Source organism: Neophocaena asiaeorientalis, unplaced genomic scaffold (assembly GCF_003031525.2).
Source record: "Neophocaena asiaeorientalis asiaeorientalis breed wild unplaced genomic scaffold, Neophocaena_asiaeorientalis_V1.1 scaffold825, whole genome shotgun sequence".
Lineage (NCBI taxonomy): Eukaryota > Metazoa > Chordata > Mammalia > Artiodactyla > Phocoenidae > Neophocaena > Neophocaena asiaeorientalis.
Window position 1 is genome coordinate 387,591 of NW_020173937.1, and position 26,507 is coordinate 414,097.

Genomic DNA, 26,507 nt, shown 5'->3' on the forward strand with positions numbered 1-26,507 from the left:
CGGACTCTCAACCACTGCGCCACCAGGGAAGCCCAAAGGCGATTGTTCGTTTGACCAGCTGCTCCAAACAGCCCCAAGAGCTGCTCACTCCTTCTATTATGCGGGAGTGTTTTCCGCTGCTAATGACTGGACAGGACACTTGCAATATCCCTTTCCTCCTCCGATGGGAACACAGTCAGAAACATCAATCTGTCGTTTCCCTCCCGACGAGACACATAGCATCATTGATTTGCCATCTGCTGGAAATCTGATTATTGACGTGTATGTAATTACGCTCCTACATGTGCCGGTGATAAAAGCTGTTAGGCCCTTGTTGAGGGAGCCCAGGCCTCCCGTGGGAGGGAGAATTGGAGCATCTGCTGTTTGTGAGCCAGAGGCCCGAAGGTGGATGAGGCTGGAGTACGACACCGGAAGAGAGCCATGTGTTCTCCAGCACCAGCGGTAAGGAGGGGAGACCACGCCCGCACCCTGCAGCCCTGTCTCCTGGGGGAACAGAAGCAGGACACCTGCCAGTGCCTCAGGTCAGGACCCAGAGCAGCAGGCACCAGATGAGGTGCTGTCCTCCCCGGGTCCTCCCTGCGGCCAAGCTTGCGGGAGGCTGGTGCCAAACCAGCCAAACGCCGGGGCTCAGCCAGGAGGAAGGGCCCTGCGGGGATCACCTCTGCCCCCTAGCCACGCCCCAGAGCTGCCTGGAGTCCCTGTGTGCGGGCGTGACTGTGGGGCCTCACGGTGGACGCTGGGAGGACGGGAGACAGAGGCCCGCCGAGCACACCCATTCCTCAGCGTCCGTGCATTTCCAAGCTGGTGTTTGAGACCACAGGTGGCCAACCAGCCATGGGTCCGGCCATCCCTCCAGCTGTGGTCTCACGTTCTGGGTTCAGCAAACTAAGCAGATGAGAGGCAGAGCACAGCCCAGGACACAGGCCACGCCCAGATGACGTGGTCCTTCCCGTGATGGGGACCAGGGAGGATGGCCCAGAGGTGGGATGCAGGTGACGCTCCCAGGGAAGACGAGGGCCGCCAAGGACGGCCACCTGGGTGTCGGGGAAGCTGACGTACCCGCCGTGAGAAGTGACGCCACCGTGGGTTACTGGCAGCCAGCTCATCTCCTGACGCTTGGGTAATTCCTTTTCATGTCTTAGAAATGGGAGGACTCTCGAGCCAGGCCCCTCCCTGACTCAGGACTCAGCCTGCGGGTCCCCGTGCGGCCAGGGCGCCTGCTCGGGACTGGTGGGGCGGCTAAGGGGTTGCCCCTCATCGGCAGGAGGAGGCCTCCCGTGGCACAGCCCGTGGGCCACCACTCCTCGGAGACAGACGTGGCACAGCCTCCTCTGGGAATTCCAAGGCCCCCGGAGCCCTGGGCGCACAGCCGCCAGCTTCACATTCACGGCAAGTGGAAGGAGCCAGGCGCAGAGAGGAAGGACTTGCGCCTCCACGGGGAGGTAGAGCGGCCCCTGAATCCCCGCTCAGCGGGCCTGCCCCGGGCAGGACGAGGCTGCAGGCTTTCTCAGCTCGCCACACCCGCTGCACCCCGGGGCCCAGAGACCCCACACCCGCTTCCAGCCTCACTAGCTGTCGGGCCTGGGGAGGCCACCGCAGACCTCGCTGGCTGGGCTTGTGCCACAGCCCCGGGCGGCCAGCTGGGCCGAGTCTGTGGGTTCCTCTGAGTCATAAGGGGCTGCGGAGACGGGCACCACGCTCCCTTCAGCCCCTCCTCAAGTCCGGCCGCCGCCTCTGTCCCTGAGCTGGGGGATACATACACCTGTCCTAAACAGCCGCTGGCCCTGAAAAGTTCTCAGGCCCCGTCAACATCACTCCTCGAGCGCTGGGACCCCAGGCAGCAGGTGAAGATGTGTGACCTCACAGCAAACGGCCGGGCTCTCAGCACCCCACCTGCCCACGCACACAGACGCAGCCCATCCGGTACCTTGACCCCGCGAACTTCCCAGAACTGCTCAGGGGCTGCTGTCATTGACACAGACCAGAGACCGTGCCAAGGCCACCGCCCCGCCCCCGCCAAAACAGAGGCCCACAGGCTGTCTGGGTCAGAGGCGCTCACCTCTGCCCCCGAGGACACAGGGCAACATCCGGGGACGTCCCGGTCACCACAGTGGCAGCTGGTCGGGTGGGACGCTGCTCTATGAACAGGCTTCACCCCCGCGTGCCCCCTTCCACAGCAGCCCCAAGGCCACCAGAGTTGTACTAGGGTGGGGCCTGTGCACCTGCCGCTTTCGTAAGCACCGGCAAGCCCTCGGCTCTACTCAGTGACGCTGCCCTGTCACAGGGGCCCGGCAGCTGGCACATCCCCGGCTGCTCTGGCCAGGAAACTGCAGCCAGCTCGTCTGGGACCTGGTCAGGGGTCAGAAAATCTCAAGGCCCCGAAAGACGTGGCTGGCTAGGCCACCAGGGCCACACGGAGCAAAGGATGCCCCAGATGCCCCCGGGGATGCCGAACGTCCCGCGCGGGGCCTGGGGTCACCTGCCACATCCCTCAGTCATCCCACCCGCTTTGCTGGTCCACACCAGCTGCATCACCCCGTTGTCTAAATCGGCAGGGGGAGCCGTAGACCCCCCGCCCCCTTTTCCTTCAACCCAAGCCCCCCACCCCCGTGTCCCACCCGAGCTGCACTCCCTGGATGACAGCTGCCTGGGACGTGAGCACCGTCCGGCCCGGGGACGCTCGGCCTACCTGGAGGGGCAGCGGGTACGACGAGCAGGTGGGGACAGCCGGGGGCAGCGGGCAGAAGCCCGTGGAGGCCAGGATCTGCTGGGCGGGGTTGTAGAGGGCCTGAGGTGCTGTGGACGGGCTGTAGGCCAGCTGGGACAGCGGGACCTGCCGCAAAGGATGGAGACATGTCAGCCGAGCCCTGCTCTGGGGAGCCCCGTCCGGCAGCCGCTCAGGAAGGCAGAGTCCCCAAGTGAAAGATTCCGAGTCCTCCCACCAGCCTCTCTCCGACCAGAACTAAAGCCCAAAAGCTGGGTTTCTTCTTGCTTTTCCTTTTCCTGTTTGTCCCGGGATCCGCCGAGAGGCCCAGCTAGGCCCAGGCTCTCTTGGGTTTTTTTTTGGAAAAGTGAGGAAACCCCATCTGTCTGCTCCAGGAGCGTGTGTCATGGGCATCCCCGAGGGGCGCTGATTCCAAAGATGCCCCCGGCTCTAGTCAGCAGGGCCCTCTCCCCACAGGGGCTCCGGGTGGCACAGGCCAGGGTAGGGCTCTGGCCACAGAGATTTCTAGAGAAGCACAGTCAAGACCAGAGCTTCCCAAACTCCTCCAACTCCAGCTTCCTTAGCTCATGGGAGGCTCTGGTTCCCCAAAGGAAAACCGAACGTGGGCCCTGATTCTTGACCTCTCACCCGCCCCCAGAGAGGACGGGCCGTAGGACGGACCCCTCTCCACAGGCAGGCCAGCCGCTCCCGATTGGGGGCTTGGGGGTTCCCAGACCAGAGGTTCATCCTTCCCTAAGAGCCCAGAACCTGGATCCCGCCTGACACCCACGGGGCAGGCCCTGCAGAGCCGGGAGGGGCTGCGACAGCATGGGCAGCAGCACAGACGGAGCATCTGAAAACTCATCAAAAGCCCCGGAGGTGCCAGAGCAGGGTCCTGAGGAGGGGGGAGGGCAGCGAGCCCCCCAGAGCTGCCTCGCAGGCGGCCCAGGAAGGAGGAGGCCCGTCGCGCTTCCTTCGTGCCGCAGGCTCAGGGCTCCGTCCTTTCCTACCAGGAGCTCTGGTCTGCGCGGCGAGTCAGTTTAACTCCGAGGAGGGAACAGGCAGCTTGAAAGCAGGGAGAGAGGACGGAAAACTCAAGACGGGGCCCAAGCCCAGCCACCTCGATGCCTCGATGCCTTATTCACGAACAAGCACAGCTGAGGGCCGACTGTGTGCGCCCCGACGTGGCCCGGTACCACCGGAGCTGGGCCCCAGGGCTGCAGAGAGCGTTTCGGGCCTGAGGCCTGGCTAAGGGGATCCGGGCCGAGGGGGCTGATGAGGGTCGTGGGTCGAGGGTCCAGACGGCGTCATGGGCTGGAGAGGAGCTGCCTGGCCTGGCTCAGCATTTCGGGGTCTGGGGAGGATGGGGTGGAGGTGTAGGGGTCTCCCAGAGGTGGCCTCGCTCTGGGAACTACGGCCACTCTGCGGGGGACGCTAGGTGCCTGCACTGCCTGGTCTTGCCCTGACCCCTCGTGCACCCTCTCACCTCCGAGCCTCCCATGACGGCAAGGAGACCCCAGCTGGGCCAGGAGGACTGTCCACCTGCAGCTCTCATACCTGAGGCCAACGCAGACCCTTCCTCAGCCAGGCCGGGCTGTAAGCGCGGCCACGTTGCCAGGGCAACCCCACCTCGGGAGACCCTCTGCAGACCCGAGACTCCACGCTCTGCCCGCCTGCCCACCCAGCACCCCACGGGACGGAGCCCTGAGTGCCCAGAGCTTTGGGTGGTTAGTGACGTGTCTTCGTTCCTTAAGATAATTCTTAAATTATAAGATCCATTAACTTACGAGAGCATCTACTCGTAGGTGTAAAATTTTAAGGAATCACCTTGCTTACTTCTTACAACACCCCTGAGCTCTGGGTGTGAGAGAGGAAACTGTCCAGAGCGGGGCTGACACGTAACTCTGTGTCCCGCGTGACAAGCGGCCTTTCTGGGGCGTTGCTACATTCCCGAGAGAAGCTCCAGCAGTTTTATTATAAACTCATGAGCACAGGGCCCTCTTCTGGAAAAGGCACCGGGCTAACGGCCATCCCTGGGGACAGCCAGCAGACTCCACCCGGGCTCCCAGGGGCAGGACCCGAACAAGACACTCTGTGTAGCCATCGAGTCTAACCTCGCTCTCCTTGAGAAAGGAGAGAAAACTCCGACCTGGCCACAGCACGAAAAGCCCCACCGAGGGACCCCCCAGACCGCACTGTGGGCCCTGCAGACCCCAGGCGTCCCGGGGGCAGGCGGCCCAAGGGACCCCCCCAGACCGCACTGTGGGCCCTGCAGACCCCAGGCGTCCCGGGGGCAGGCGGCCCGAGGGACCCCCCCCAGACCGCACTGTGGGCCCTGCAGACCCCAGGCGGCCCGGGGGCAGGCGGCCCAAGGGACCCCCCAGACCGCACTGTGGGCCCTGCAGACCCCAGGCGTCCCGGGGGCAGGTGGCCCTCGTCCTTGAAGGACGGGATGCTTGCTGTGCGCACACGGAAAGACACCTTGCGACCGAGCGGGAGCTGGGCCCGGTGTCTGCACCACGCAGAGTGGGAGTGGGGCGGGGGGTCGCCAGGGTCTCCCGTGGTATCTCGGGCTTTGTCTGGGGTCAGGAAACCTCCAAGAGACATGTCACTGATCTCGGGAGGCTCCAGGTGAGGCTGAGAAATGCGGCCAAGGGCCACAGTCTCCGGGGCAGAGGTAACAAGCCCTCGGCAGTGTGGGCTGTGGACGGGGTCTGGCCTGCAGGGGTTGTTTGCACATGCATTTACACTGCCTCCTCGTTAAAACCGGGCGATGGGCGGGTGGCTGCTGGTCTGTGGGCGGCTGTGGCCTCCCGTGCGGCACCTCCACGGATGAAGTGTCAGGTCGCGGGAGGTGCCATCTGGGCCCCGCGCGAGAACACGGCTTGGAACAGCCGGTCCCCTGGAGAGGATGCTGCCCACGGAGAGACTTGCAGGGTGGCCTCAGGCACGGGCCCTGCAGTGCGGTCCCTGCCCAGGGCCGCCCAGATGCTGAAGCACGTTCTCGGGGGCTCACTTTGGAGTCACCTGACTTCGGGAAGCCGGGCCTGAGCCCCAGATCTACCGGATCGGAGGCGCTGGGGTTCCATGCTCAGCGGGCCACCAAGGGATGGACGCGGCCGTCAGGCGCCAGGTTCGGTGCCCCTCTCTGCCGCTGAACTCGCGCTCCCTGGACCGGCTCAGGTGGCGCGAGCCTCGGGGAGGAGGGACTGAAGTGCCCCCAGGCTGCGGTCAGCACGGCTGCCGCCTCCACGAGCCCACGTCCCCATCGCTGAGTCTGCCCAGTGCGCGGCGGGCGCTACTCACCATGTCCTTGAAGGCCCCCAGGACGGCCGCGGTGACGACACCCAGGAACAGGCCTAGGACGTTCAGCGCCGCCGAGGCCCAGAGCAGCCGATATAGGTGGAGCACGTCCTGGCAGCCGCGGACGCCCACGAACTCGTAGTAGGTGGGCGGGTGCTCAGTGCTGTGCGGGGAGGGGCTCAGCGTCACCCACGGCTGCAGGGGGGCCACCTCGCCGCCTGAGCCAGCAGGGCAGACGCTCCGCGTACTGATGGGCCGGGGGCTCTGCTGGGAGGGCCCAGGCCCTCAGGTGGCGGAGGGAGGCCCTGGGGGCAGGGCTGTCCCAGGGAGCCCAGAATCCACCTGGGAGGGGGCCCAGGTCTCTGAGCAGGACAGCCTGCCCCAAACAGGGGCCCCGGCAGACAGAGCCCCGGCCCGGTCACCCTCGGAGCCAGCAGGGCTTAGCGGCTGCTGGCCGCCCTGGCAGGGAGCACAGAGGGGTGAACCTCGGAGGGGGTTCGTCTTGGGCCCGTGGCCTGGGCCCCATGGTCGTGGTCTGCGCAGGCTCTGGACCACAGCCTCGGGTTGGAAATGGGGTGAACTCCTGGTCTGGGGGAAGGGTGTTGCAGCCTACACCCCCGGGGTCTTCAACAGTTCAGGGAGGGGTCTCCAAGAAGCAACACTAAACTCCCCGTTGGCTTTAATATAGGTATTCAAGCTATTAACACAAAATTTAAAAGACGATGTGGGGAAGGTTCTGCTTCCCAAGGAGCTGGGACCTTGCACTGGTCCAGACGACAGGTGAGAAGCTGGACAGAGCAGCGCTTCTGGGCCCCATGGGACGGGGGAGGACACAGGGCAACCCGTCGTCCCCGTCCCCAGACCGGAGAGACCAGCAGGCAGAGACAGGGTCCCAGCCTTCCGGGTGGAGGCCCTGAGGGCACCAGCACCCGGGGAGGAAGAAACGGGTCACCTGTGCCGGTCACAGCCCACAGCAGGACAGGGCTCCCCAGGAGGCCTCCCCTGCCCCCCACCTCCCGGCAGCCCTGGGCCTCGGTCCTCTCGTCTGTGGAATGGAGCCCATGCCCCGGCCTCACAGGATGTGTGAGGGCTGAACGAGATGTGGGTGCAGCGTGCAAGGACGGGGATGCAGAGCGGGGCGGGTAAGTCCGGGGACGTGGGGCTCGCGGCTGTCGGGCTCCCCCCGCTCACCTGTGGCAGTCGTAGAGGTCGCAGCAGTAACAGGTGTTACTCTTCACCTTCAGTTGGCATCTACCGTTCAGGGAGTGGCAGGTGACCTGTGAGCAAAGAGTCCGGTCAGGTGCCCCTGTCCTCAGGCCGCAGCGGGCAGGGGCCTCCCTGGGCGTAAGGACCCACCCCTCTGCCCCATGAGCCAGGCAGCTGCCTTCCCTGAGCCCATGTTTCTTGACCTGCCCCTTCCTCCACCCAGTCCAGGTACAGCAGGGCTGGGGGGGCCACAGGGACCCCTGCAGGGAGAGGTAGAGGACCAGGCCAAAGCTTGCTGGATGAGGTGAGGGGCGGGGGGTCCCCAGGAGCCTGCAGGTGGGACCCCTCAGATGGGAGCCCCTTCCTGACCTCCCAGAGGACAGCTCCCGGCCGCCCAGTCTGACCAAGCCAGCCCTTCCCCAGGTCACACGGAGGCCTCCCCTCCTTCCCCCGGCGCTTTGTAACCACCCCCGTGTGGAAGGTAAGTGGGGCAGAGACCACCCAGCTGCAGAGAGAGGACGGGGACCCTAGGGAGAAGGACTTGGAGGGAGGGCCGTGCACGAGTGAGGACAGACATTCGAGCAGGCTTGGGGTCGCCAGAGAGGCCAAGCACCCGGGGCAGGTCGGGGGCAGGTCGGGGGCAGGGCCTGACCCCAGAGGTCCTTGCGGCCTCCCTGAGGCCCCGGCCCCTTTAGCGGCACCTCAAGCCACCCTTGGGCATGTAGCTTTTCTTTCAGGGTTCTGTGGGTAACTCCCGAAAGCCACCCACATCAGGAGTGGGAGGGCTTGAGCAGGGGTCCTAGAAAGATTAATCTGGGAAAACAGTCCCGATAGGGCGGAGACCAGAGACAGGCTGCTGGGAGCCATGGAAGTGAGCCCGTGTGACTCAGGCCTGCAAGGGGGCTGGGCAGACGGCCTGACAGGTGAGAACCGAGGGACAGCGAGGGGGGCAGGGGAGCAGTCAGGGCAACGCCGGGCTCTGAGCCTGGCAGCCAGCACACGGGAAGGTCGGAGCCACAGGACGGCGAGCTGGAGGTCGCGAGACCTAACCCTGATCCTGACCCAAGGTGCCCCCTGCTGGGAGGCATCCCTCCCTCCTGGGAGGTGTCACCCCTGTGACCCCAGTACCGCACGGAACACACTGCAGTGAGCAGGAAGGAAGGACAGAGCAGCACGAGGGCGTGGGGGGCCCGGTGACCCCGCTGAAGAGGACGAGTCCCCAGGGCTCCCTCCAGCAGCACAGGCCTGGCCTTTGGAGAAGATGTGTGCCGCCCCCTGTTGAGGGGCAGTAGCAGAGGCCCCTTCTCCCCCGCCGCCAGCCACGCGGCCTCAGCCACGGCGTCTGCTGCCCGCCCTGCGCGCCTCCTTCCTGACATTTGCGCGCAGTGTCAGAGGCCACATTTAGTTAAACCGATAAATCTACACAGAGCTGCGTGAGACGGCAGGACAGAGGGAGCCATGCAGCCACCGGGGATGGTCCAAGAGGAGACGCCGGCCACTCGTAGAAACAGAAGTGAAATCACCCTGCAGACATCCTCGGCCCAGGGACAGCCGGCGAGTTTGGGGCCAGTGTAAACGTAGCATCCTAGATTTTAGTGCACTAATTACGTCAATAAAAAGCTCATCGTGAAAGCCGCACAGACGGGGCCGGTGGACTCGGGGCTGCACCACAGGCAGTCGGCAGCTGTGACTCCGGAGTGAAGCACCTCACCGGGCGCGGTGAGCACGATGTGAGGGCGTGCTGGGGACAGAACGTCAGATCTGGACCAGGGATACAGGTTAACAAGCGGGACCAGCGCTGCACTCACCTCTGTCTGGTAGGTGTCGTGCAGGTAGCCAACCCCACTGGAGTAAAACTGGCACCTTCCTGCGGTGAGGGGCCTGGGCTCCTAGAGACCAAGAACCACAGATGGAATGGGACAGCTTTACCCCCATATCAGGAGGGACCGGAGGTGATTTCAGACCTGTCGCCGCAGGCTCTGAGCCCAAAGGAGAGAGGCCAAGGCCAACGGACCCCTCCCAGGAGGAGTACAAAGAGCAGGAAGTACCAGGGCTCATCCCAGAGCAGCTGGGCTCCTGCAGCCAGGAAGCAGGGAAGCAGGCACCCCATCCCTGCCGGCCAGGGGACACAGCTCCCTCCATCGGTCAACACAGGGCAGCTGAGGGAGGTGGTTGTGCTCCCGTACAAGTCTCAACAAGGAGACCCCCTGGCTCCTGCCTCTTTCCCTCAAAGCACAGCAATTTTTCCACAAGGGAGGGAGCAAGGTGGGTTTCAGCCTAATCCACTCATCCATCCAACCGTCCACCTGATCACTTACTCATCTATGTATCCATCCTTCTATCCATCCATCCACATCCATCCATCCCCCTCCCTCCACGCACCCATCCACTCACCAACCACCGGAGCGTACATTCACCTATGTGCCCATCCAACTATCCATCCGTGGGTCTGTCCCCGACATTCATAGGGCAGATGGTGCCAAACCGTAAGGGCACCCGGGAGGGCCTCCTGGCTCTGCAGCTGGGAAGGGGCCACTCCAGGCGTCCTGTGCAGCCCTGAAACAAGGCAGGGCCGGTCTCGCTCCTACAGAGGGCCGGGGAGGCTCTTCCACCCGGGAAGCCAGTGCGTTGGAAGGGAGGCCCGAGAAAGCCGCCCGCAAGGCCGAGACCCCACCTCTGTTGCCCCCAGGAGGGTGGGGCTCCCTGAGGCTGCCTCCCAGATGCAGGACCTCATCCCCCTCTGCTCGGTTGGTTACAGGCAGAAAGGAGGGCCTGGTCCAGGCAGAGGCTGAGCCCAGAGGCTGGAATCGACCAGAAGGGCAACACGCCGGCGGGCACAGGCTCACAGGCCCCTGAGGACCGGGGTCGTTGTGGATGTTCATGAAGTCTTCCCGGGCCTGGTGGGTGCCAGCCTGCCGGACCCCATCACCCCCCACACGTCCACAGTGGGCTGGATGACAGCTCACCTGCCCTGGGGGTGAGGACGACGTGGGGGTCGTCCTCCACACATTTTTCTATCCCAGCTGTTGGCATCTTAAAGTTGTAATCTCGGGAAGTGCCGATAGCCAGTTACAAGCTGCAGAAAAGGGCTTTATTTTTTTTTTATTTTTTGCTGTACGCGGGCCTCTCACTGTTGTGGCCTCTCCCGTTGCAGAGCACAGGCTCCGGACGCGCAGGCTCAGCGGCCGTGGCTCACGGGCCCAGCCGCTCCGCGGCATGTGGGATCCTCCCGGACCGGGGCACGAACCCGTGTCCCCTGCATCGGCAAGCGGACTCTCAACCACTGCGCCACCAGGGAAGCCCAGAAAAGGGCATTTTTAATTGATTCTCCATAGTTCAACCACAGCCATCTCCCTGCAGCTTCAGGCTATGTGTTTTCAACCTGGAAACTCAGCCCCTCTGTTCACTTCCAAGTCCCTGACTGGCAGGCCAGCTTTGGCGGGACAGCCGATCCTGGGCACACTGGCCACATGCAGCTAGAGCAAGCTGAAAACCCATCTAAGGAAGAAAGAAAGAAAAGCGCAGGGACGTGGGGACTGAGCCCCACACCCTACACCCCGGACAGGGGGTGCTCGTCACACCTGAGGCTCGAGGGAGGCTGCGGGAATCAACCGTACTTGCCTCTTTAGTTGTAAAACCTGACTGGGAGGGTGAAACTGCGCCTTCCTTGGCCCTTCGCCTCTCCTGGAGAGGAATCGGTAAGGATTCCCAGGGCCAGCACTCTGTAAGCCTTTTATTTGGAAATAATTTCAAACTGACCAAATAGTCCCAAGAAGAGGGACTGTAAAGCTTAGCCTAACGTTACCACCAGGGCCGGCACTTTTTATAACCTAAGAAACTTCATAAGCATAAAACCACTCAGAGTTCAGTGTTAATCGACGTGAACGAGCGCACGTAAAGCCCTGAGCTCGTGTCGCATTCCCACCTGACACAGGACCCGTTGGGGCCACAGAGAAATGCCGGTGGGTCCTTCCCGGCCCGGACGGGGCGCCAGGTCAGGGTTGGTGGACAGAGCAGCAGCGCCCGGCCCTTCCTTCTGAGCAGGTCCCGGCCACCGCCCCACGGTTCCAAAGCACGAGTGTCTGATGTGGCGTGTCCTCCCCCGGCTTCCCCACCGTTAGGATGACACAGGCAGAGGGACCTCATGGGCACAGCGTCCAGTGAGGAGGTCCCAACACACGTATTTGAGCAAAAAGCCTGGGAAGTCGTGGGGCACCGGCTCCGGGACATCTTTCATCTTACTGATTAAAGGGGGGCCTGAGGAGCGTCGGTGGGAAGTTGAGGACTTTGGTTCTAATGATGTGATGGCTGAGGTAGGGGGTGCATGTTGGGTCAGTTTTGGAGGAAATGAGGGGAGGGACAAGAGAAAAGACTGCAATTGGCCAACACAATCTGTATTCGTCAGACTGTGAAGGTCACCGAGCTGCGTCCTGCAAGAGGAAGTTGAACTTCTGACTATTTCTTAAACCCACAGAGCAACTGAGAACAGAATGAGGGAGACTGGGAAGAACTCACAATGTGCCGTGCAGCGAACACGCCGTCCACGATGGCGCAGCAGAAGGCAGCCACCACGCCGAAGCTGACGAACACGATGGCTGCCACCAGCTGGAAGCAGAGACAGGAGAGGCTCAGTCTCATCAGAAATCTGCCCCAAGCGCCCACCCACCCGAGGCCCCCTGCCCCCACCCCAGAAGTTGCCCTGCAGGGTCCTCACTTCCCACCACGGCCTCTCCAGAAACCCTCCACGACGGCCGGGGCGGCGCCCCAGGCCGGATCCCACTAAGCAAGACCCGTCCTGGTTGCCTTGTTTATTTCACAGGGTCAGAGGCAGGAGCTCTTGGATGGGGAGCTGTGGTCCCCCCCACACGGCCTTGTGGGTAACGGTGGGCCTCCCAGGGTATTTAAACAGTTTGCAATCTCTTGCTTTTACAGACTCTGCTACAAAGACCCTAATTGCATTCTACATAAAAGTCTGGGCTCACACACGCGTGTTTCTGCAGGACCATCTCCTGGAACACACATGGAGCTACGCTTGCCAGCAGGACAAGGTAGGGGGTCTCGGCACGTCAGAATCTGAGGGGGCATGTGTTTCGCTCCCACGCCCCACGGCCAGACACCCACCCCCTGATGTCCCAAAGGACACAGGGCTCGCTGCTCATTTCTCGGTTATGCCATCTGACGGCAGAAAAAGCCTCGCTGCCACTCCATGTGCATTTCTCTGTTATTATCAAGGCTGAGAACCTGTTCTTACATCTGTTGGCCATTTCTTTAAATCTTTTTCTCTCTCTCGGGGAACAATTTCAGGTTTACCAAAACAGACAGCAAAAGTGGTACCAAAATTCCTGTACGTCCTGCCACTGGCGACACCGAGTGTCCACCCTGCCGGCAGGACCCCCGTGGCAGCCACGAGCCACGTGTCAGTGCATTCACTCCGTCCTAGAAGGTGTGTAAAGTAACCTGGATTTCCAGCCCAGACCTTGTGAGCAACAAGCTGCGAGCTAGAGCACGACGTGCGCGTGAAGGTCGTCTGCCTCCAGCCTGGAGAACACGGCCAGAAGCTGCCTCCCACCACCCGCGTTCCTTGGTTGCCTCTTTTCCCGTGGCCGAGTCAGGCTCTGGGGTTACTGACCTGCACGGCCTCACCCTCCCACCCTCGTCAGCCTGAGGGATTTATTTCTTCAACAAAGCACAGGGATTGGCATGAAACGTGGGCTGGTTTGACAGACTGCAACTTTGATTTCCGTTTTGACGTGAGGCTCCTAGTGGCTACTCAAGGGACAGAATGGGCGGGAGGGCCACACAAGGCTGTCCCAAGGGGGAGGGTGGCCGGGCTCCCTCCTCGCAGCCCACAGGCCCGAGGTCCAGCCCCACATGTTGCTTCCAAGTGAAACCTGTCCCCTGACACCGCACGTCAGAGCTGTCGCCCAGCCTTGTGGGGGTCTCTGCCCTGCTGACCCCTTTGGTCCTGTGTCCCCATCCGGAGAAGGAGCCGTGCGGCTGACCTCTCCATGCGCCGGATCCACGCCCTGAAGGTGCTGTGTGGATGCAGGTGTGACAAGCCCGGCTGCTGCCGTGGGCTCTTCCCCCCATGTGACACTTCTGACAGTAACGGAGAATTGATCAAAAGGGACCTTGGGGACCCCCTGCGGGGAGCCATGCCTGCATCTGAACAATGGCAGCGACCTCGCCTTGGGGCTCTGCGGAGCCCCGGTCAGACCCACGTTCCGCCCAGGTGCTCTAGGTCTACGAGGCAGGAGCTGCCCTGAGACACGAGGGGGGGTCCCACCCCAGCAGGGCCTCGATGCCGAGCAGGGAGGCCAGGGGCAGACCCTCCCTCATTTTGGGGGAGGAAGACCGCGTGGTCCCTTTCCGTGAAGTTACTGCACACAAATGCAACGCGGCTGGCTAAAGAGTGGTGGGAAAAATCACTGCAGAAACCACACCGAACCGAGCCTTCCCAGGCTTGTACTGCCTTGTGACAAACTACAGGAAAGCACATAAAAGACTCAGAAGGCGCTTTTCCGCTGTCCCGGGAGCCAGGCAGGCCCGCGTCTCCAGCGAATGAAAGGCCTGCGTCTGCTCTGCCTGCCACGTCCTCCCGCTTCCTCCCCGGACCTTCCAGCCGCCCCGGGCTCGCGCCCTTCGCACAGAGACGCTCAGCCCACGGTTCATCCTTCGTAGAGGCTGGAGCGCGAGGCCGCCCCGTCTCATCTTAGCATCGGCCGGAGAGCAGGGCAGCTCCCGTGACTGACCGCGAGGGCCCTGGATGCCGTAGCTCGACGGGAAGGAAGCTGGGCAGAGCTTCCGGCCAGAGGGGCCCAACACAGAGACGCAACCTGAACAACATTGCTTTGGAGCTCCACGTCCTTCAGCATGGGGCACCCATCTCATCCTGACACTCCAGCCGCGTAGGGAGGGAAAGTACCGGTTCTGACCTGGAACTCCCACCCCAGCCTTACGGAGAGGCCACAGCTACAGTCAAGTTCAGACGCAGCCCCGGCCCCTCCCAGACCCCCAAGTAGTTGTGACCTCAGGAAGGGAGGATGACTTTCTGGCACAAAAGCGATGGGAGGGACAAACTGCTCCCCCAGCAAGTGTTCCCCAGCACCTGCTTTGTCCCAGACGCCGGGCTGGCACCGGGTCCAGCCGTGCACTCGGTCCGGGATACCTGCTCCTGCAGACAGCCACGCAGCCTGCAGCCTGACACCCCTGGGATGGCACCGTTCCCCCTCCCCGCCTCCCTCAGGGTCACTGCCAGTGTCCCTAAGGAGTGGAGCTGTCCCCAGCGACGGGTCTCCTAGGACCAGTGGGTCTGCGGCTAGCCTGGTCACCGGGACCTCGTCAGAAGTGGGTGTCTGCCCAGCCCCGTGTGCTCCAGCACGGGTGCTGGTTCAGGAAGTCCACTAGGCACTGCAGTCGCCTGAGACGCTCCCAGAAGTGGCCCCTGAGGCCCTGTTGCTTCTCTCACCACCAGCGAGTGAGCAAAGCCATCATCGGACCCGCTGCCCTGGTGAGTCTTCCACGCACCGACTCAACGCCTCAGAGCACGCCCTGCTCCACGCTGGCCATTGGCCGGCTCCGCCCCAACTGTGGCTCGGTCACAGTCTCGGCTGAGAGACGCTCACATCACACCTCCACCGGATTTCATCCAGGTCTCCACAGACAGCACACAACTTGCAAAGCGTCTCCTAGCACGCAGGGCTGCCCACAGCTGGGTGTGTAAACGTGTTCTGACTCTGTTTGCACACGTCCCCACGACTTGAACGTCCTCATCAACCTTCAGCTGACTCTGCTCGGCTGCCCTTCCTCCCACTGCCCTGGAAAAAGTAAAAGCCAGAGCTAGCACCACCTCACACGTGGTAAACTCGGCTCTGGGGTGACCGCACGTGTGCTACTGCCCGGGAACCACCAGGGTCCAGTTGACGGCGCTGGGAAAGACATTGGAAGTTCTCTCCTCCAGCGCTTCGGGCTGGAAATAGGAAACCGGCCAGGACGAGCAGCTGCCCCTTGGCCGAGGCCTGCGTGTCCTGGTTTCGGTCACAGCCGCCACGTCCTTTCCAGGCCTCGCTACCCCTCGAGCAGCCTAGTGGTTTAACAACCACAAGGACCCGCTCACGCCCCGAAGGCCCCTCTCTAACACGAGGGCTGCCGGGCCCGACAGATGTCGCAGACAGGGTCTGTCTGTGACTCTAGCAACTAAGGAAGGCACTAGATTAGGGTTGGGACTGTGTCTCCTTGTCCTGTCAGGGTCTCTTCTGGGAGAAGGGCAGCTGTTACTCAGTGGGGGAAGGTCATCTTCAAATCTCTGCTGGGCCCACAGAGTTTACTACATTCCAGCAGGGGAAAGTGATTTTCAAAAACAAACACCAAACAGATAAGGATGTGATAAGAAGGAGGCTGCCTGGAGCCAGATGAACGGTAGAAAGTGGAGACGGGAGCAACTAGCCCCGAACACAGGGTCCAGGCAAGAGGCGACGCGGCTAAACCAGGACCGAGGGAAAGTGAGAGCTGTGAACACACACACTGAGGAGAAGGCGGTAACACCTTAGAGAACTAGGAGAGAAGAGCAAACTTAACCCAGAACCAGCAGAAGCAAGGCACTAGGAAAGGCTTCAGCAGAGATAAAAGAAACAGAGCAGAAAAAGCAGCAAAGGGAATCGAGGTAACTGCAAGTTGGTTCTTTGAAACTATTAACAGAACTGACACACCTTGTTTGGTTCTCGGCCTTATCTGCCAAGAGCATCCACCTTCCTGCCCCGGCCTGGGGATAGACCTTCCAGCTCTGCTCTGCCGTCACTGCCTCTCCCCTGTCCGCCCCAAGGGGCCCCCAGCTGCATGTACAGGTCGAAGCCCCATGAGTTCAGGGTCTCCCCCACCCCCCAGCCCTTGGGTGGAGCACGGGGTTGGAGGTGGGACAGCGTGTGAACCTGGTCACCACCCTCCCGCCCCTGCCTGCCAGGAACCCCATCACTAATGGGCCCTCACGGGGAAAGCCCAGCGCCCCCTGCACAGCCTCCACGTGGGTCACCGTGGACCTCGCAGGTTTCCTCCCCGATGGCCCTCAGATCCCCCAGCACCCCAATGTCTGCCTGCCCAGCCCTCGAGGCCTTGCTGTCTCAGCCCCGCCCAGCTCAGTCCTGGCGGAGCAGAGACCAGCTTGGCTTCTACACGGGAAGGTGAAGGGCCGAGGAGACTCCTGTGATGTCAAGACCCGGAGCAGGGGGTGCCGGAGGGCACAGCCAGGACCCCCTAGCACAACACTCGAAGGAGCAGAAGCCCAGCAGACGGAGGCCAGTACCCTAATCCTCTGTAGGAAACGCGCTTCTACCGCTAAGTGACGTCCCATTGGTCCTTCTAGTTCAGGGGGTTTTAAACTATGTTCCGGGAAGATGCCAGTGTATGCGTCTGTGTGTGTATCTCTGTGTGTGTCTGTGTGTGTCTCTGTGTGTCCGTGTGTGTCTCTTATGTGCGTGCGTGCGTGTCTGTGTGTGTATATGTGTGTCTATGTGTGTCTGTGTCTCTGTGTGTCCGTGTCTCTTGTGTGTGTGCGGGCGTGTGTCTGTGTGTCTGTGTCTCCGTGTGTGGCTCTTGTGTGCGTGCGTGCGTCTGTGTGTCTCTATGTGTTTCTCTGTGTGTCCGTGTGTGTCTCTTATGTGCGTGCGTGCGTGTCTGTGTGTGTATATGTGTGTCTATGTGTGTCTGTGTCTCTGTGTGTCCGTGTCTCTTGTGTGTGTGCGGGCGTGTGTCTGTGTGTCTGTGTCTCCGTGTGTGGCTCTTGTGTGCGTGCGTGCGTCTGTGTGTCTCTATGTGTTTCTCTGTGTGTCCGTGTGTGTCTCTTATGTGCGTGCGTGCGTGTCTGTGTGTGTATATGTGTGTCTATGTGTGTCTGTGTCTCTGTGTGTCCGTGTCTCTTGTGTGTGTGCGGGCGTGTGTCTGTGTGTCTGTGTCTCCGTGTGTGGCTCTTGTGTGCGTGCGTGCGTCTGTGTGTCTCTATGTGTTTCTCTGTGTGTCCGTGTGTGTCTCTTATGTGCGTGCGTGCGTGTCTGTGTGTGTATATGTGTGTCTATGTGTGTCTGTGTCTCTGTGTGTCCGTGTCTCTTGTGTGTGTGCGGGCGTGTGTCTGTGTGTCTGTGTCTCCGTGTGTGGCTCTTGTGTGCGTGCGTGCGTCTGTGTGTCTCTATGTGTTTCTCTGTGTGTCCGTGTGTGTCTCTTATGTGCGTGCGTGCGTGTCTGTGTGTGTATATGTGTGTCTATGTGTGTCTGTGTCTCTGTGTGTCCGTGTGTGTCTCTTGTGTGCGTGCGTGCGTCTGTGTGTCTATATGTGTTTCTCTGTGTGTCCGTGTGTGTCTCTTGTGTGCGTGCGTGCGTGTCTGTGTGTGTATATGTGTGTCTGTGTCTCTGTGTGTCCGTGTCTCTTGTGTGTGTGCGTGCGTGTGTCTGTGTGTCTGTGTCTCCGTGTGTGTCTCTTGTGTGCGTGCGTGCGTGTGTCTGTGTGTGTGTGCATGCACGTACATATGGCTGCGGGTGGGCAGAGGCGGCAGTTAACAAGCTGCTTTAAGCCCTTAACTTCTCCATCCCCGGCCGTGGGGACCAAGCTAGACTGCAGAGCTGTTGGTGAAATCAGGGACTCTGACGTCTGGGCAAGGAGAAAGCAAGAACTCATTCGTCAATGGGAAAATATCAAAAGCTGACTCCGCTGAGGGCGTTCTTTGGACATCACTGGAGACTGATGCCATAACGGATAGAGATCGTGGAGGAGCCATTTGTAATGATTAGTTTCCACCCCTTAGCTTGAGCAGAGTAAAATGTTTACAGAAAAAATGATACCATGTCTGGGACTTGCTTCAAAACACCACTCAAGATCGGTCATGAGTCGACATTGGATGAAGTTGGGAGACGGATACAGAGGGTTTGTTATACTATTCTGTCCACTTCTGCATATATTTAAATTTTTCTATTGCAAAAACTTAAAATGAAGAGAAAGCAAGGGAAAAGAGAGCGTTCTTGCAAACCTAGATGCATCTGAAACAAGCACTGTCTCCAGCTGACGTTTTCTCAGCTTCCTATTGCTTCCTTTGCTACAACCTGAATGTTTTGACTGACCTCCGTGCTTCAATACAGTAAGTAACAACGGCTACTAGTCTCCGAACACCCGTTACGGACCAGCGCGGCACTGCATGTTCTCGCGTGCATTGACTCGGATGCTCAACAATCCTGAACGTGAAGAAACCGAGGCTCACGACAGTCAAGATGACAGACATACTAATGGTCGACACAGGTTTCAGCTCTCACGAATATTAACTTAAATGTTAGATGGTGAAACACGTGTTTATTGTACAAGGTAATTCTGGAGGAATGCTTTCCTGAAAGGGCCGAAATGAGATTCTACAGACAACACACGCAACCTCAGGCAGAAAGCTCTGGTCTATGGAACCCGGTGGCCCCGTCTTGCCTGGGATTCAGGGTGGCTTCCTGGGAGGCTGGACCCTGTCTGGGGGCTAGGGTCAGTTCTGGATTTTTATCCTCCCACTCCAAGGCCCACATTTCTTTTGCCAAAGCCAAAGAAATAGAACTCCAGCAACTATTTTGGAAATAGTTGTAGGTGGCATGACCTCATAGACGGACAATCCTCAGGAATCCACTAAAAAACTATTAGAACTAATGAGTGAGGCCAACAGGGTTGCAGGATATAAGAGCAACATGCACAAATCAATTAGATTTTGGGGGTTTTTTTTGCGGTACGCGGGCCTCTCGCTGCTGTGGCCTCTCCCGTTGCGGAGCACAGGCTCCGGACGCGCAGGCTCAGCGGCCACGGCTCACGGGCCCAGCCGCTCTGCGGCATGTGGGATCTTCCCGGACCGGGGCACGAACCCGTGTCCCCTGCATCGGCAGGTGGACTGTCAACCACTGCGCCACCAGGGAAGCCCCTCAATTGTATTTTTATACATTTGCAATGAACAATCCAAAAATGAAGTTAAGAAAACAATTCCATGCACGATAGCCTCCAAAAGGATAAAATACTTAGGAATAAATTTAACAAAAGAAGTGCAAAACTTCAACTCTTAAAATGACAAAACATTGTTGAAAGAAGATCTAAAGAGATGGAAAACACCCCCAAGTTCATGGGGTGACACTCCCTCAACTGATCTACAGATTCAACACAATTTCTATCAGAAGCTCACAGATCACAGAACAGACTTGAGAGTCTAAAACTAAGCACACACATCTATGGCCAAGTGATTATCAATTAGGGTCTCAAGACCATCCAACGGAAAAAGGACGGTCTCTTCACCGAATGGTGCCATGACCACTGGGTAGCCATATGCAAGAGCTTGAATGTGGACCCCTATCTCACACCACATACAAAATCAACTCAAAATGGACCAAAGACTTCAATGTAAGTGATAAAACTCTTAGAAAACATAAGGGTAATCTTCATGACCTTGGAGTTGGCATGAGATTCTTAGAAATGGCACCAAAATCACGAGCAACAAAAGAAAAGCTAGATAAATCGGGCTTCATTAAAATTGAAAACTTTTGTGCCTCAAAGGACACCACCAAGAAGGTGAAAAGACAATCCACGGGATGGGCTAAAATCCTTGCAAATCATATATCAGGTAAGGGACTTGTATCTAGAATATATAAAGGACTCGGACAACTCAACAATAAAAAGGCGAGTAACCCGATTTAAAAATGGGCAAAGGACTTGAATAGACATTTCTCAACGACAACCGGAAACAGACATACAAAAAGCCAATCAGCACATGTAAAGAGGCTCAACATCATTAGTCATCGAGGAAACACAAATCCACGAGGAGACCCCGCTTCACACCCAACAGAAGGGCCAGACTAGAAGCAGACGACAGCACACGCTTTCCTCTACGGTAAGTCTACGCGAAACATTTTGAGGAGCTACCACACTGTTTTTCAAAGTGGCTGCATCACTTCACATCCCCGCCAGCTGTGTGCAAGTCTCTACCTTCTCCACACCTTCACACACCCGTGAAAGCCCAGGGCAGCCACTGTGATCCTGGTGATACCTCAGGATGACGGCTGGTGCAGGTAGAGGCGGACACGCCGGCACAGTCTGTTACGATGATTTGGAGATGAGACAGAAAGGGCATATGGTCCAACCGCATCCTCCCTGAACCCTCTCAAAAGTCAACACTGGCTGGCACAATGATTTGGCAAAATTAACTATTTTGAATTCACTAAGAATTAACTATTCTTATAGCTCTCTTCCCCAAAGCACTGCATCAACACGACAGATTCCAAATTGAAATGATCAATAAAAGTCAGGTTTGTAACCTGACTGATCACAGTTGGCACTCATACGTCCCACAGACAAACAGTTGTAGACATGCCCTCTGCAAAGACCTCTGAACCACGGTTCTCCTGGTTTTCCACTGACCCCTTCTCTCTCCTCAGTCTGGGAGAGCCGTCGTCTCACCCCAGACGTAGGAGGAGATGCCAGGCTCCCTGACTCAAAGGCAGACGTTCATACACGCGTGTTTTTGCCTGAACCTTATACGCCACGATTTAAACTAAATACCAACATTCCCAACCCACCCCATCCCCTAAACTTTTCTTCCCGTGGCCCAACCTTAGCTGCTAAGACACCACAGGAGGTTGTAGAATGTACCCTACAATCCCAGGGGCGATGCTCACTTAGCCTAAGATGTGAGTGGAACCCACTCAACCCTGAGTCCTGGGGTGTACAGTCCACAGCCTGGGAAGCTAGGCACTGACCCTGGGGGTGCTGGATTGGGGCAGGGGCTTTCCCAGGAACACCCACAGCTATAGGGGCAGCACTCCCCACCCCCCGCCGGCATACAGCCCCACGAACCACATTTGAAAGAAACAATGCACATTCTTACCATTTGCTTTCTATTCTCCACCAGGTTGATGCCAATAATTCCTAAGAAAGATCCGAAGCCCAGCTGACACCAAAGAAAAACAAGGGAGAAAGTGCTCGGGTTACACGCCTGGCAGCCTAATGCCCACAGGGAACAGTGACCACCCACCTCAGGACATCCTATCAAAAAGCAAGGCCAGCCATCCCCCCCTCACAGAGCCCAAAGCATTAAGCGGCAGGTAGGTTCATGCCCGTTGGGGTGGGCTTCTCGGGATCCATCGAAGCCAGTGATCGGGATAGAAGCTGCTGAAACAGACCTGTCTCATCTTCCGTGTTCAAATGTTTTAACTCCTACGTCAGTTTAACTCTCGATTCCGGGAAATGAGTGTCTCGTGCCCCCCACCCAGACAGGAGAACTTCCTCATGGTGACCCATCCTCCACGCCTGGTGGTCAGGGAGAGGCCCATCTGAGAGCTTCTCCTGGGCCGTCGTGGGAGGACGGCTGACCCCTCAGGGAGTATCACAGGAAGCTGGAACCAAGGGTGTTTCTGACACGCACACGGCTGACACCCCCTAGAAATGAGCTTTTGACTCAGGTGAGCAGCCAGACATGTAATCTTGGGGCAGGAAGAGGTGGGATGGGGGCTCCAGCCCAGGCAGGAAGGGCACCCAGGGGCTCCTGAGAACCAGTCCGCTTGTTCCTCGGCCTCAGCTCTCGGCCTGGGTGCAGGTGACGCTGGGACATTGGAGAAACACCACGACTGTGCTCATCTCACATCACCCGAGTGTGCCCGGGGGTGCCGGTGGCCTCATCCCCCAACACCCGCCTGGGAAGAATTCCTAAGCTTTCCCTCAGCCTGAAGAACAGAGCTCCAGCAACGCCAGGGGAGGCACCGCTCAAAGCAGCCGATGACAAGCCCCTCTCAGAGGCACAGGGCCGCCCCGAGACCCCGCACTGGAGCCCACCCAGTGGGTGACCCTCAGCTCTGCCCGGCCCGTCGGATTCTGAGTGACCGTGAGAGGCAGAGGCAGCAGCCTGGGGACAGCCGCGTGACTGACTCACACAGCTGTGGCATCTCTAACCATGGTGCCAGATTTAATGCACTAAAAATGAGACCTATTTACGTCCAAGGATGTCTTTACCTGCAAGTATTATATCTATGGAGACGGACGTGAATGCACAGATGTAGTTTTCACCAATAATTTAAGAATTCTCAAGGAGTGAGGAAGGATGAGCATCTTCTTCAAAATATCACAATCTCACTCCAACATAAATGTATTAAAATATATCTATTAAGTCTCACTAAGTTGCATTTTTTTGGATTTGAAAGAATTCCTCTTTCCAAAATGTTGAGGTGTTTACACCTTCTCACCCAGTTTCTTCCTGAGACCCGTCCTCGCTATAAGTCTCAAGGTCGGACGCCATGCGTCCACAGAAGTGACTTTTATCCCCATTTTCTTTGAGCAAACCTCATCTGTTATGTCCACTGTTTGCTTTCAGAACCGTTGAGCTGCAGCCCATTTCACTCTGGTTCTCGCCCAGGAGTCAGGTTCTCTGCAGAGCGAGGCTCTGCACACACCCAGGATGTTCTGAAGGTGACCTCCAGGTGAAATCCTGAGCCAGTGAAGCGTAGAGAACACTGCAAAATCCTACTCAAGATTGACCTTCTCTGCTGGTCACCTGGGGGATGCGTCCTCACAGCCGCCAGCCTCCACATCCCTGGCTCCCCTCCCGTCCAGGACACGGGCCCGGAAGCAGAGTCTCATGGAAGCTCACTGAGAATACTACCTGCACAGACACTATTTATGTAGGTTTACTCAGAAAGTATACACAGGAAGATAATGTAGATTTATAAAGCACAGATAAAATCTAAAAATAAAGAAAAATATAAAGAGAAAATGAATGATATTTGTAAAATATCTTCATCCTCGTTAAAATGTTATCCACATCATGACTAACCCGCATAATACCTCTAGTGAGAGTAATGAGATTCAATAAGCTTCATTGGTTAAAACCTTGGTGACACGGCCCCTCAGGGCTCTGGTGCGTTTGCAGGGCATCGTATCTGATAAAAAGCAATTTCACAGACGCTCCCTGAGTGCGATGCAGACGCTTGGAGCAAATTTTACTGCCAACAAATGGACACAATTCCACAGTTCGGAAGTCTGGAGGATTCTGGATTTGGGGGCCGCTGTTGCCAGGTCTGGCTGGGCTGTGGGTTTACCTCGTGGGGTTATTGCCCAGAAGCAGAGGTGAGGACCACGTCAGCTCGTTTTCCTGCTGATCCCATGCGGTCCCACGAACGCACCTTCTATCCAGGTTTCGTGGCATCTTTTAAAGCTCTGAGTCCGGTTTCCGAGGGGTGGTTTGCTCAGCTTGGTCTCATGGGGCTAAAGTCCAGGCGTCACAGGGCTGGTTCTCTGGGGAGACTCTGGGCCAGGGCCTGTCGCACCTCTTGCCTCCGACCCCTCTCCTTCCCCTCCCCCACCTCTCAGGACCCTGTGCCCCACGGGGCCACCTGAGCATGCAGGATAATTGCCCTAAACCTCCACCTCGGGGGGCTGGGGTGGAGCGTGTCAGCAGCATACGGACATCTGTGTCCCCACGGCCCCCAGGCCCCCCGACCGGCAGACCCCAGGGACCGCGCCACTCACAATGATCCCAGGGTAGTAGCCGCCCATGGTCACGTTCTCCGTCCTGGTGGTGGCAGCAAGGCCGACGGTCAGGATGGAGGTGGACACCACCAGCAGAGACCCCACAAACCACAGGGAAGTCTTCTTTCTTCTCGCAAACCCTTCTGGGGGAGGACAAACAAGAAGCCAGCTGGTAAGGGGCTGGGCTTGGGGAGGGGGGCCCAGGACCTTGAGCGCATCCCGGGTCAGCCTGGATCTCTGCTGCAGCCCCGCTGCTCTCTGGCAGGAGCCTGGGACGCGCTCCCCAGGGACCACCACGGCCTGATTCTTCCCCACCCATCCCCGTGCTCAGAGCGGGACCCCTCGCCACCCCTCCGCCCGCCCTGAGGACTCACCGTCGTCTCCTACAGGGCACCCAGACCCCGCCGGTACCCCTGCACGGCCGCCCTCCCCTGTGGCCCCCACCGCACCCAGGGGTTTCCAGGCACTGTCACCACCCACACGTCTGGATGACGAGCCCCGTGAGGGTGGGCGGGAGCCCTGCCTCCTTCCCCGCTGAGTCCCTGCCACCTGAGACAGTGCCCGCGCACAGCAGCTTCTCAGTAAACGTCAGGGGGTGGCTGAGCCCTCCCCGGGTTCCAAGTCCCCCGACGGCCTCCGTCCTGGCTTCACCCTACACAGCAGCAGTCACGCTGGCCGCTTAAGGAGCATCTGCTCCGCGCCTGGTCTTACTGAGCACTTTACCTGCATTAAAAGCACCCCTGGGCCTTGCCAAGTCCGTGACCCTGGACCCTGCCCTACTCCAAGACTGCGCAGAGGACCTCTGCACCCTGCCCTGGACCAGGCCGAGCAGGTCCCACACAGAGAGGGGGCACGCATCTCTCTGCGATGGCCAGCACGTCCACGCTGCTCCATGGGTGCACTTGTGCCCCCGTGTCCACACTGAGCCGTTCCCCGGAGGGCAGGCATCCTGTGTTCTTCCACTCCTGTACCTGGCTCAGTGCCAAACACGCGAGTGATCAAATGGGAAGGGGTGGAGAGAAAGTATAAAATTGTGCAGAGCCCGCCGCTGCCCACCTGCACGTCCATTACCCTCTCCCCTTGTCAACAGGCCCCAATTATTGGATGTGGCAACACGCCAGCTGAAAGATGGCATTTTCCAGCCTCTGCTCCAGCTGGGTGATTATGTTCTCAGCAAATAATCTCCATCTCAACAAGGAATGTTGGGTGGAACCTACAGGAAATCTCTTAAAGGAGCCAGTCCCTTTGCCTTTCTCCCCTTCATCCTTCCCGCTGCCTGGAATGTGAACATAAAGGTGGAGCCCCTGCAGCCATTTTGCACCACGAGGGAACCTTGACAATAGAAGTCACACACAAAGAGAGGCAGAGCAGAAAGATAGCCCTGGGTTGTCCACCTCCAAACTTTGATTAGGTAACAGAATTAAATCTCTAGACCATAAACCACTATTGTGGATGTCCTGGTATCTGTAGCCAGAGCTAATTTTAACTGTCACAGAACCCAAGAAAGGAAACCTCCCATCACTGGTGCCTTCCTCCCTCAGGCCTTGACTCCTGGATTTTGTGTGAACCGTTCTTCCTCTCGTGTGTCTCAGGGAAGGCAGGCACTCGCTTACAATAACCGTAATTGTGATCATTATCACAGCGATTCGATCTCAGATACGCCTGTTCCTATGTGGTCATCAGCAACCGCACAACGGAGGCAGAGACACAGGCCAGGCAGAGGCAGGCCGAGGCTCCACACTGAACACAGCCATGCGGTGTGTTTCGTCTGTGGGAAGGTGAGCCATCTTCATCCCTGTGACTCCAGAACGAAACAGGATGGAAGAAAGACGTGCTGCTTCTTCCCACACCAACGTTTTTTAAATGGACGTGTGTGTGTGTGTGTGTGTTTGGTGGGGAAGCGTCTGCTCATTTGACCTCAACCACTGTCTCAGATGACCCCGGGCCCCCGGCCCAGACTGTGCCTTTGAAGATTTACACGCCCCGTCCGCAGTCTCGTCGGCAAAGTTTAACGGCAGGTCAAGGTCACGCACCCAAGAAAGGGATTGTCACGCACTCAGAAATGGATTACACACAACTCTGAGTCAGCGTGCACACCCAGAACCACTTGGCCAGCCCGGGAGCGCCGCTTCTACCCACTGGTCTGGTGAGGGCGAAGCTCTCAGGAAGGTCACTTCATTTCCTGCGAGGCCCTCACCTCCCTTCACCTGCTCTTTCATTGCTGTTTTCTCGTACTTTTTACTGCAAATATATAAGAACTGTTGAGGGTGAACGACTATAGGAGTGTCTACAGAAGCACAGCCACAAGTGCTAGGAGACGATTTACACCTTTGGGACCCAGCGGCCCTGGGGTCCCCTTGGTGGGCTTTTCTCTTGTTCACTATTATTCACGGCATCTTACTTGCAAAGTTGTGTGCGTGCAGACAGCAATCACTTATTTTTCCTTGCATGCATTTAGAGCCTGAAACTGAGGGTACAAGTACAAGTTGGTTTGCCCCAGAGTCAGAAAGATCAGTGGTTACAGCCGATCTGGGGTGTCTGTAGGGAAACGGGACAGAAATGGCAAAGCCACTTCGAAAATGAGTGCGTGAGAGGAAAAAAGAAGGCTCCCCTCGGGCGACATTCTGCTCTGGGTGATTAACTTTAGAAAGGCGGGTACATTGGGAAAAAATGGACACAAAAGTTGAAAACCACCTTCTTCTATGTTTTGGAAGTTAGTGAAGCTGCTACCACGGAAGTTGATGAGACACTCACGCCAGGGCCGTCCAGCAGTCGTGGGGGGTG

The 26,507-nt window shown here is 58.5% G+C and overlaps 1 protein-coding gene across 2 annotated transcripts in view; it reads right to left on the reverse strand.

The window, feature by feature from the left end:
• TMEM255B (transmembrane protein 255B) overlaps positions 1–26,507 on the reverse strand; it is a 32,453-nt gene that overhangs the window by 2,775 nt on the left and 3,171 nt on the right. Inside the window, exons 2-8 of one of the 2 annotated variants that reach the window (XM_024752673.1) lie at positions 23,724–23,866; positions 21,091–21,153; positions 11,729–11,818; positions 9,022–9,102; positions 7,199–7,284; positions 6,011–6,170; positions 2,690–2,833 (exon numbers count right to left, since the gene is read on the reverse strand). In XM_024752673.1, coding sequence (XP_024608441.1) covers positions 2,690–2,833; positions 6,011–6,170; positions 7,199–7,284; positions 9,022–9,102; positions 11,729–11,818; positions 21,091–21,153; positions 23,724–23,866 — 767 coding nt within the window. The remainder of the gene's footprint in view (positions 1–2,689; positions 2,834–6,010; positions 6,171–7,198; positions 7,285–9,021; positions 9,103–11,728; positions 11,819–21,090; positions 21,154–23,723; positions 23,867–26,507) is intronic. The other variant, XM_024752674.1, reaches the window with a different exon arrangement.